The sequence below is a fragment of the Desmodus rotundus genome, chromosome 3 (assembly GCF_022682495.2).
Source record: "Desmodus rotundus isolate HL8 chromosome 3, HLdesRot8A.1, whole genome shotgun sequence".
Taxonomy (NCBI): domain Eukaryota; kingdom Metazoa; phylum Chordata; class Mammalia; order Chiroptera; family Phyllostomidae; genus Desmodus; species Desmodus rotundus.
The window spans coordinates 189,626,236-189,637,159 of record NC_071389.1 but is presented as its reverse complement, the minus strand read 5'-3'; the positions used below and the strand labels follow the sequence as shown (position 1 = coordinate 189,637,159).

The 10,924-nt window shown below is 51.8% G+C and overlaps 1 protein-coding gene across 5 annotated transcripts in view; it reads left to right on the top strand.

Annotated features, from left to right (window-relative positions):
* Positions 1-10,924, top strand: part of NUAK1 (NUAK family kinase 1) — a 72,222-nt gene that overhangs the window by 234 nt on the left and 61,064 nt on the right. The window contains exons 1-3 of one of the 5 annotated variants that reach the window (XM_071221091.1): positions 1,032-1,167; positions 2,714-2,790; positions 3,053-7,951. In XM_071221091.1, coding sequence (XP_071077192.1) covers positions 7,691-7,951 — 261 coding nt within the window. In that variant the 5' untranslated portion in view covers positions 1,032-1,167; positions 2,714-2,790; positions 3,053-7,690. Of the gene's footprint in view, positions 1-23; positions 1,168-2,713; positions 2,814-3,052; positions 7,952-10,924 lie in introns of those variants that run through there. The other 4 variants (XM_071221093.1, XM_071221092.1, XM_045186930.3 and 1 more) reach the window with 4 other exon arrangements.

Below are 10,924 nucleotides of genomic sequence, written 5' to 3'. Positions count from 1 at the left end.
CAGCCCTGCCTCCCCTCCCCCAGCCTTTTCCCCAGCTCCAGCTTGGAGGCCGCGGCGACACCTAAAAGAATGAAGGGGCGCCCAGGCCCGAGGCGCCCCCAGCCGGATTGCGAGCGGGCCCCGGCGGCCCCCGGCTCGGCGCACTCTCGGGTGCCCGGCCCCCGGGCTCGGCGAGCAGCCGCGGCCGCCCGGGCGCGAGAAAGAAGGGAGGGCGAGCGGCCGGAGCAGGAGGAGGCAGTGGCGGCGTCGGCGGCAGTGGAGGGCCCGCGGTAGCTGCGGTGGACGAGCCCGGGGCGGGGGCGCCCGGGCTTGGAACCCCCGATCTCCGTCTTAGACGAGCGAGGATAAAGGCCTCTGGCCGCTGCTTCAGCCTACACCGCGCGGCACAAAGGGCGTGCTGCGACACGCACCCATCCCCCCTTCTCAGCCCGGGGTGGCCTCGGGCCCGGGGTGGCAGCGGTGTGGTGGGGGAAGCCGCCCCGCCCCTCGCTCCCCCTCCCCCGGGACCGAGCGAGCGCGCCGCCCCGCCCCCGCCCGTCTGCCCGTCCTCCAGGGGAGGGGTCGGGGGGCGCGGCGCCCACATAACACTCCCCTTCTTGCGCTCGGAGCCACCCCTCTCCCCTCCCTCCTGCAAACACCACCGCCTCTCCTGCCACCACCGCCACCTCGCCTGACGCTCCGCTGCTCGCCGCGGCTGGTGGGCGGTGCGCGGACTGTGCGCGCCGGGGGCGCCAGATGTGCAGTCCCCGCCGCCGCCAGTGACCCAGCCGCAGCCCTAGCGGGATCCGGCCGCCTCCCCAATGCTGTGGGAGCGGCCCTGAGCGCACCCCGACTTACTTCGGCGGGGATCCCGAAACCCGTAGCACTGTGCCGGGTCCTGCCCTTTCCATCACGCTCACCCCGAGTTTGGACATGGAGGGGGCTGCTGCGCCTGTGCCCCGGGATGGTCACGACTTGGTGCCGGGGTCGCCGGGCTCTCCCCTGGAGGCGGCGGCGGGGGCGACCGCAGCCCCCGCAGCGGCGGCCCCGGAGCCCAGGAAGCCGCACGGGGTGAAGCGGCATCACCACAAGCACAACTTGAAGCACCGCTACGAGCTGCAGGAGACCCTGGGCAAAGGCACCTACGGCAAAGTCAAGAGGGCCACCGAGAGGTTTTCTGGCCGAGTGGTGAGTTGGGGAAACCCCGGGGGCGCGGGCTAGACGCAGCTGGGGACCGAGGGCGCCAGGGGCGGGGAGATCTTGGGCGCCGAGGCTCTCTTGTCCGAGAGGGGGCTTCCTGGGAACCCCCAGACAGACTTCACTCTCCCCCCAGACTTCAAGCTCCCCGTGACTCAGGCGTGTTTCTCTCCTGAAACACTTGTTACATCCTGTCTGCGCATATTTTGGGGTTTTTTTTTATCCCAGCAGCAAAGTAGTGTTTATGATTTGCAAACACATTGCGAATCGGGGTCTCCCTCGCGGGCATGCATTCAGAACGTACCCTGGAATGCCTTATTGCTCTAACTCTAAACCAGACCCACGTCCTCAGCTTGGAGCTGGTCCCCCAAGTCCCGTGTCCTGCAGATGAATGCGACCCCTCCATCCTCCCACTCGAACTCTCTAACACCATGATGCTGCTGTCGCTGCAAAGGAGGGCTGGACTCCTGCCTGGTTTTCAGAGAGAAGGTTAGGAAGCCGCAGGCAGGAGGGTTGTGACAGTTTGGCCTGGCTTCTTGGAGGACTGAAATGCCCAGGGCATGAGCAGACTCAATTACATTTCAGGTCCTGGCTGCAAGGCTGCTACTCAATTGCTTTAGAGGTCTAGCCCAGCTGCCCCACTCTGTGACAGCTGAAACCCTGCCAGGGTCCCATTGCCAATTGCACAGCCTCCAAAGAGCGCCCCGAGCGCCTCGGGGTCTCTAGGTCGCACACCGTGGTTTGTTGTCATTTTCCTTTCTGCAGAACAGGCTCCTGAAACCCACACTGCTTGTGGCTGGAGGACTGGGCTCAAAGTGACTGACTGCTGCAGAAAGATTGTGTGTGGTGTGTGGCAGAAGATTAACAGGGTTCTTTGATTTGAAACATAGCACGTGTATTTCAGTCCACATAGCGCCAAAGTCAGGAACTAATTTTGGGACTCCTTGTGTGCACTTTTGGGGGTGTTTTGTGGCCCACGGTTGCCTGTAGACTTAACAAATGACCAGAGGGGAAAAAGCAAAATGAATCGTTGAATGAATTGGTAGGTTGATGTTGGTGTTTTTCTTTTGCATATGCGCAGGGACTGTTCTATGATAAAAAAGGGGGGGGCACCAATCAGAAAGTTCAGCCCCCCAATTCTCAAATATTTGGATACCTGGATAACTCCCTCATACTAAGCTTCACTGTTTGGGTTGATACAAATCTATCCTATAGCTTAAAAAAAAGTCTGTTGTAGGTTAATTGGAAATTGGAGACATTGTACATTATGTATTTTAAGCTATCTTCAATAAACAAATTCTATAGCAAGCAAGTAGTTGAGAATTCACTGTGGGCAGGTGTCATTTTTGGAGGTTGAAAAATTTAAAGAAGAGGTAATTGTAAAGATGCCTTTGAGGAACACACTTCCCAGTTTGTGGAAGAAGAGGCTGAGAAATGTGCACTTCATTCATGCTTTTATTCTGAGGTGATATTCCCCAGGCTGGATGTTGAATAAGCAAAAACTAAGCTTAGCTTCTTGCTTGTGTTGTCTTAATAGCTGTTGAAGAATCGCGCTGGGAAGTTGGAAAGTGGAATAATGAAAACCAGACACGGTTGGAGCTGCAGGTTGAGGATGTGAGCTTGTGAGGGACTGAGTGGTAAGGGTGTGTCTGGGGGATCTGCGAGGGGACACAGAAGTCTGAATGCTGGGGAGCTGCCGCTAATGGAAAGAATGGAATCTTGTGTTATGGCAGACACCTTTCGGAGCTTCACTGGAGCCTCCTGCCAGACATTCGCCTGGCTGTCTGATTCACAGAGTAGGTTAGAGTGAGAGGGATTGCATCAGGAGAGGGGAGCCTGCCCTTCTCTTACGGTGGGTGTCTCCCTTTATTTGCAGAAACTCTGAACATTCCGTCGGGATTTAGTCGAATACCCACTAGGGGGCGCCCTGAGAACGGAAGAGGCTCATTTCTAAGCCGCCAAGACTTCAGCCCCACTGTTATTGTCCAGCCCTAGTTCAGTTTCCCATTGTGCTATTTATTTCAGCTCAGTCTCTTGTTTTACTAAAAAATTAATGCACAAATTTTGAATCTGGTGGCAGATCCAGACCCAGACACTGGCAATCCCCAAACTGCTTCCCTCCTGGATAGGTAATCTCACAATGTTAGTAAAATCATCTGGTGAAAACCTTGCATTAAATAGATGGGAAAGCTGTTGGGTGAGGCTGGGTGAAGGGAAGGCCTCCTTGGCCTTGAGTCCTCCCCCTGCTGAGCACACTGCTCACAGATGGTGTAAGAACTTAAGTGAGAAACAGGAATTGTCAGGTGGAAAATTCCCTGTGCCTGGCTGGACAGAAAATAAAACAAACATTAAAAAAAAAAAATGGTCAGTAAGTTTTTCTTTGCCATACAGTGCTTGGTGACTCAGAATCTCTCAAGACCAGCAAGAAATTTTCATTTAAACTGGGAGTTTTACTCTGTTTCCAAGGATGCATTCAAAAGCCACAACTTGCTTTTAAGGTACAGTTGAGGAGAATTGATGAACCATGTCTCAAATCTGCCTTTTTGATCTTCGGGGAGAATTCTGCAATGATGTTTTCTTTTCACTTGTAGCCACGCCTTTTAGAGCACTTCTCGAGAGGTGGCTCTAAGCTGCTTTGCCGAGCAAGTGGCTGAAGTCAGGTGCTGGGTGTCAGGCTGCGCGAGCTGATGTGAAATCAGCACCCTGAGTCTGAGAAGTGCTTAAAGACAAGAATATTGTGGCTTTAATTGCATGTCTGGAGGGCCTTCTGAATCGAAGAAAACACCACTCAGCATTGTGTTCTTCTGTGTTCTGTGAAAACCAGTTCCAAAAAGAGTTGCAGAATCGGGAGGTTGGAAGCGGCTGGGCCAGCCTTCTGCATGGTCCAGGCATCCTCCCCCTTTCAATCTGGAATGTGGTCTCAGTGCCCACTGCTGGAGCAAGTCCATGAGACAGAGACTCCCAAGTGGCTTCTTCCAGAGAGTGACAAGACCGCGACACTGAGGCACTCTTGCAGAAGGGCTAAGCGCCTTGGCTTACATTTGAATCCTGACCCATCCGTTACTAGCTTTGTGACCTTGGGCAAGCTATGTAGCTGGTCAAAACCTCAGCTTCCTCATCTGTAAAATGGGCAACTAATGGTACCAAGGTCATGGACTTGTGAGCATTGAGTAAAATTATCTATCGAAAGCCTCAAAAAGGGGGAAATTAGTCAATTTTAGTTCCCTTTTTTAGCAGATTCTTTTTTATCATCTCACTTGAACTTTTCATTTAGTTTTAGAACTATCAGAAAAGCATAGATTTGCTTGTGGACAGTTAGCCTTGTATCCTTCAGAGAGAGAGGTAGAAGAAGTAATCAACTCTTCAGGTTAATTAGGGAATGCTAGGGAAGTGTGCCCATAGGAAGCCAGCGCAGCTGGACTTCCGTAGGTTCCGAACATATTTCTGAAGCCTTGAATTTAGGCTGTATTTATCACATAACTCTTGCTTTGCTACATTTGGGGGCAGGGCTGTCGGTGGGCCCCCGTGCCATAACGCGGCATGCTTTTTCTTTGAGCCTAACTCCCTGGACCTTCAGGAGGCACAAAGTATTGACAAAAATACCAAAACCAAAGCCAACATTTTGGGGAGAGGCATCATGTGATCCCCTCACTGCCAAGGGCCAAAGTCAACTTTCCCTGTGCGCCATGTTATCTCTTGTCTGCGGGGTTGTGTAAGCAGGAGGAAAGGTCTGTGGGAGGGGCCTGGCACAGGCGTGGCTGGCTGGTGGGCAGAATGTGCCTCCAGGTCCCAGAGCTCCAGCTTCACTTGGCAAAGCTACTGATTTGACCCCAAATGGGTATTTGAAGCATTGACCCCATTATTCATAGCCTGGTCCTGGAAAACTGCAAATCAGAGGGGTGAATTAGCAGGCTGGCCTGCTGAGCCAAGGCGTGTGTGGCTGTCACATGCACGGTGGCAGAGGTGCCACATGGCAGCTAAGACGACACCTCAGTGTCAGGTAGTGAGACAACCCTGTGGTCCAAGCTTCTCAACCTGCAGATGGGAAAAGCGAGGCACAGAAGCGTTTCTGAGGTTGCACAGAAGCGTTTCTGAGGTTGCACAGCTCATAACTGACTGAGTCGGGTCTAAGAAACCTGATTCTTGATTTGGTATTTTTCCATCATTCATTTAATAAATCTTTCCTAGAGCAAGACATGATTCTCACTCTTAAAGAGCTTATAATCTAGTAGCAAAGATAAAATGTACTTACAAATATTGAACTAATTCTGCTCAGTTCAGCCAAGATTTATTACCATCTGCCATATGCTTCTCACCATGTTAAATGCTGGGACATAGACAAAGAACTTAGAGTCTGGTGGAAGAGACAGAACTAGCAGTTGCTAGGCCACGGGCTCCTCTTCTACACAGGACTCAATTATTCCAGGTGATTTTCAAGTTGGAATGTAGTTCATTTCATTGAGTTTGATCCCGGCCAGTATCACCCCCTCCCCGTATTAGTCCTGGTGCTCTTATTGCTCCCAGCTGATATTTTGGAGAGTCTGGGATGTGTCTACTCTACAGATATCTTCTCTGATCCTCAACAGTGCTGAGAGGTATGCACTCTATCTAGTCAGACCCGCTTAACAGATCGGGGCAGTGACGCTTCAGGGAGGTTAAGTAACTTGCCCAGGATCACACAGCTAGACGGTGTCAAACAAGTCTGCCTGCTTTGAAATCTGTTGCTGCCTCCCTCCCCCCTCTCCACCCTCCCCCTTGGTTTTGTCCATGTGTCCTTTATAGCTGGGGTGGGGTGGAGGGATGGGGAGAAAAGGCATACAACTGTAATTGAATAACAATAAAAAAAAAAGAAATTTATAGGTAAAAAAAATAAAGTATTAACTCTAAAAAAAAAAAAAAGAAAAGAAATCTGTTGCCACTAGAGAAATGGAGAACCTGCCTTATGTGGTCCAGCTGGTCACCTCTGGATTTGGGTGTGGCGTTTCGCTCAGGATGCCAGAAGACCAGCCATGGGGCGATTGTTTTCCTTGGCGGGGGGTGTTTCTTGTTCTTCAGCAGGGGATACAGAGAAGGGGTCATGGCATACTGCAGGATTAGGGACGCCAAGTGCTGTTGAAGATGACCTTTGATTTGAGTTTCAGAAGACTGAAATTTGGGGGCATTTCTGCCAGAGGGCAGATTCTAGGGTGAGCTGGGCAGACTGCTTGTGACGAGGGGTTTGTGCTGGGACCCAGTGAGGAGGCAAGATGGGTAAAATAGATGGGGTAATAATAATACGTAATGACAACAACAGCAGCTAATACTTCTTGAGTGATTGTAACATGCCAGGGACATATAAAATGATTTAACCCTCCTACCAATTATGTAATGATCTCACTTTTCAGATGAAGAAACTGAGTCACAGAGAGGTTCACTAGTCTGACCAAGGTCACATGCAGCAGCAGAACCGTGGTGGCGTCCAGATGCAGAGACCTTGACCATCTCCCCTCCTCTTGGGGGCTGGGTTCTGATTCACAGCGGGGCCCTGAGTCCATCAGTCTGGTGGGCTGGCTCGGAGCAGGGAGGCCAGCCTGGAGGCTTTCGTAAGAGCTGAGGTATGAGGAGATAAGAATCGGACCTCGTTGGGGGAGAGAGACTTGTCTGCTCCTGGCAAACTAGCTGCTTGTCGAGCCACATGTCTGCTTTAATGAATCAGGTCAGGGAACTGTCCACCTGGACGCACACTGAGTGTTTTGTTGCTTAAGTATCCTGAGATTCTAGGAGCCCCGGGGGCCTCGGGAGGTCAGCCCGTTCACTTGCTTGCTCACAAGCAGACATGCACCCATACCACACGCCAGGTCTTCGTGGTATCATTTCCTCCCGGGAAGCAGCAGGAGATAAGGGCTGAGTCAGGTATCTTGGCTACTCTGTTGGTAAGCCCAGACTCACTGTCTTGAACCTACTAGCAATGCCTCACATAGTGCCAAGCACATAGTAGGTCCTCAACAAAGGCTTGTAGAATGGAACTGAAGTTAATACCGAGCCAGGGAATATTTTAGAAGTGTAGAGGCTGTAGGTCATCGTCTCTGACCTCAAGGAGCTTTTTGATTTGTTGGGAAGAAAAGACAATGGCTGGACATGAATGGCAGGTTACGTAGAAAAGTCTGCAAAGCCCGGCAGACCCTCTCCTGCACAAATTCCCTTTCTTCTGTTTCATGTGCTCATACGTCCGGGGGGGGGGGGGAGAGGGAGAGAGAGAGAGAGGGAGAGAGAGAGAGACACGTCTATCCAGGGCTTGTCAGCTTCCTGGCCGTGGCTTCCTGTCCTCAGTGGCTCTGGAGTCAGACAGCATAGTCTCATTTGTCTTTCCCACATGAAAGTCCTGGAGCATCTGTAAGTTATGATTTGTGAAGTATCTGCTTTAAAGAAGAATGCATTTATCATCGCACTGGCCCAGACGACACTGTGCAGTGCAGGAATGAGAAGATCCCAGGCCCCAGAAGAGGAGGGGCTGGGCCAGATGACCCACCCGTGAATGGCGTCTGGCTGTATTGATAAAATTCTCTGGAAACGGCCCAGGAGCAGCCAGATGTTGACTTCGTGGCGAGGCTCGTTGGTCAACTTTCAACTGCACGTTAAACCAGCGCTGGGCAATTCCACTCCTAGGGCCGCCAGGAGAGTGCAGACACAGGCCCACACAGACCCCTGCACACCGCCGTTCACTGCGGCGCTTTTATCGGACCCCCGGAGTAGAAGCAACTCCAGTATCTATCAGCTGATGAATGGCCAGACTACGGTATGTTTATTTTATCTCTGAATGTTATTTACGATCAATTCTATAATTTTATTCATGGAATACTTGTGGAATATTACTCAGGAATAAAATGAAATGTTGAAACATGCTGCAGTATGAGTGAACCTTGAAAACATTATGCTAAGTGAAAGAAGCCGGTCACAAACGATCGTGCATAATGTATGATTCCACTCCTCTGAGATATCCAAACTAGGCAGGTCCATCGAGACAGAAAGTGGCTTAGTGATCGCCTAGGGCTGGGGTGTGCTGGAAGCAGATGGGAGTGGCTGCTAATGGGTGCGGGGCTTCTTTTGGGGGATGGAAGTGTTGGAGAGTTGGTCGTGATGATGATCACACAACTCTGCGGATATACGAAAAGCCCCAACTTACACATTTTAAGTGGGTAAATCGATGATATGTAAATTAGATGTCAATAAATCTGTTATAAAAAACAACTGTAGCTCAGGGAGGGTGTTGGGAAGAGGGGGTGCGGGTAGAAGTCCAAATTTATCAGGCCCTCAAGATTCCAACTTGTGGGTCCACGGAACATGCACACGCACTTTGTGTAAGAAGATGAAAGCCTCGTCCTGGGTGCTGTGGTCAAGAGAGAGTCTCCTGGAACCAGGCTGCCTGGGCCCCCATCCCATCCCACCCCTTGACAGCTCTGTGACCTTGGGCTAGGCACCAGTCTCCTGTAAACCTGTTTTCTCATCCGGGGCTCAAGATAGTTCTCATTTTATGGATTGTCGAGAGAATTCCCGTGCTGTAGCCGAGCCTTTAGCCCTGCATCTGGCACATAGTAGGTGGGCAGGAAATGCATCCAGGGCCATGCTAGCCTAAAAGGCGCATTTGTACAAATTAGAATAAGGCCTTTTGCTCGAGGTGGATGAGTTTGAAAAGGCTTCTCTCTGGGCCGGAAGCAGCTCCCACCAGACCGGTGGCTCTGTGAGAACAGGGTGGGCTGGGTGCCTGTCACTTGTCCCCATCCAAGCCATGGCTTTCGTCAGTGGTCTTATCAGCTACTACATGTTGCTACTCTGTGGCCGAAGGCTCCCCATAATGAAAACACATCGTACTTTTCCTGTCACGTTAGCAATAGCGGGATGCATTTGATGAGTGCTTCCCGAAGTGCCCAGGACTGTGGGAAGCTTCAGAGACTCTGACAAGCCCTGCCATTGAGATTCTGAGCGGTTAGTTGGGGTGTGTAATGAACAGACCTGGAATAATCCAAGCAAGGTGTGAGGAGTATATGAATGAGGTGCGGAGGGAGACATCCCGGCTGTGGAATCAGACAGGTTTGGGTTCGGAGTCCTCCCTGCTACTTGGGAGCTTGATGACCGGGGCAGGCTTCACGTTGCCTCTGAGCTTCTGTCTTCTCATGTGGAAAAATGCAGCTACCGGCTACCGGGTGGGCTTGCCAAGAGAAACGGGGCTTGGAAGCTTCCAAACTGGGCCTTGGAGGCTGGCGCATAGTAGGCTCTTGAGAACTAGAGCCAGCATTATTATTTCGGTGAGAAGTACTAGCATCGAGTACCTGGTGACCTTCTTATCTTAGATCATGGCTCTTCCTGCTTAAATCCTTCTCTTGGGTTGCAAGGAGGCCAAACTCTGTGAATTTTCCATGTTCTCTGAGGCTCCTTCCTGGGTGTCCGAATTTCCACTTCCTTGTTCTTCTGTCTCATACCTGTGTCTGTTCCCTTCAGAGGACATACACTGTGTGGGTTTGATAATTTGTCTATATACACTTTGCCCTTGTCACCCATTAGAAGGGAAACAGGGGCACGGTCTTACCATTGCATCCCGGCCTGTAGCCTGGTGCCAGGCCTGTAGTAGGTGGTCAGGAAGTAGGAATGAATGAACGACCGCATGAAGAGTATACCAGCAGTCCTGAGACGGGGCGTTCTGTGAAGGTGGGAGGCAGTGGGGAAGGCCCCACGGGAACTTCTTCCTTTCCCGGGTCTCCCCTGTCCTCACCACCATGAGGACATCCGTGGAGAGCTCTGCATTGCCTGCTGCCTCCTGGTTGCACCAGGGGCTCAGAGAGGAAGAGGGAACCTCTTCCCCACCCTTAGAAGCTGCTCCCCAAAGCTCTGTCATTGGGTTGCTTTCCTACTTTCCTGAGCGTCCAGCTCCCCATCTGAGAAACCCTGGCCATCAGCTCTGCAGAGCAGGCAAGCTTTAGATGCAAGATGCATTTGCAAGATTTTCAAAACCTTTTATCCCAGGGTTGTAAATCAAGCACTTAAAGAATTGTAAACTGGCTGGAGTGCAGAGGTAATGTGTGTCTGGAAGAAACACCATCTTCATTTGCCCTTTAAACTGGAGAAAAGAATTCCACTTGTTTACTTTCATTAGAGATATTAAGAGGCAGCAAGAGGTTTCCAGCAGGAAGGTGCGAAGGGGCCTGCGGTAGGTCCCCCTCTGCCCCTGCAGCGGAGGGGACTGGGGGTGTTCAAGTGGCTCGGGTGTGCGGTGTGTGTGACTTGAATCTGTTTGGCCCAAGGGCAGTTTCCTAGTGAGAAGAGGGGGGCTGCTTCTCTGTCTGAGCCATTCCCTCCCCATTTCCTCCAGCTGACTCAAAAGCCACAAAGACAGCTGATGGCAGCAGATTAGAAGGAATCTTTTCTGGCTCTGGTCATTTCACCTATGATTCACCCCAAGTGCCTCAGGACACTCAGATCCCAGCCTTCGACAGGGTGGTAGAAGGGAAGTGGACCGTCCAGTCTTGAGCTCTAAAAGGGTGCATGGGGTGGCCTGGAGCCAGGCTGTGTGGGCTTGAGAGTAACTGTGAGATGGTCAGCCTGACTCAGTTTCCTTGTCTGTGAATGGGAGTGGCTGTGAGGACCGAGGAGCTGTATGTCCAGTTCTCAGGAATGTGTGGGCCCACAGTGAATGTTGTCTGTGTGTTCTAGGAAGGTGCCGTCTGGGGAAAGGCAGGACCGGGTCTCAGCTGTCTGTACCTTGGCAGAGTGGGCA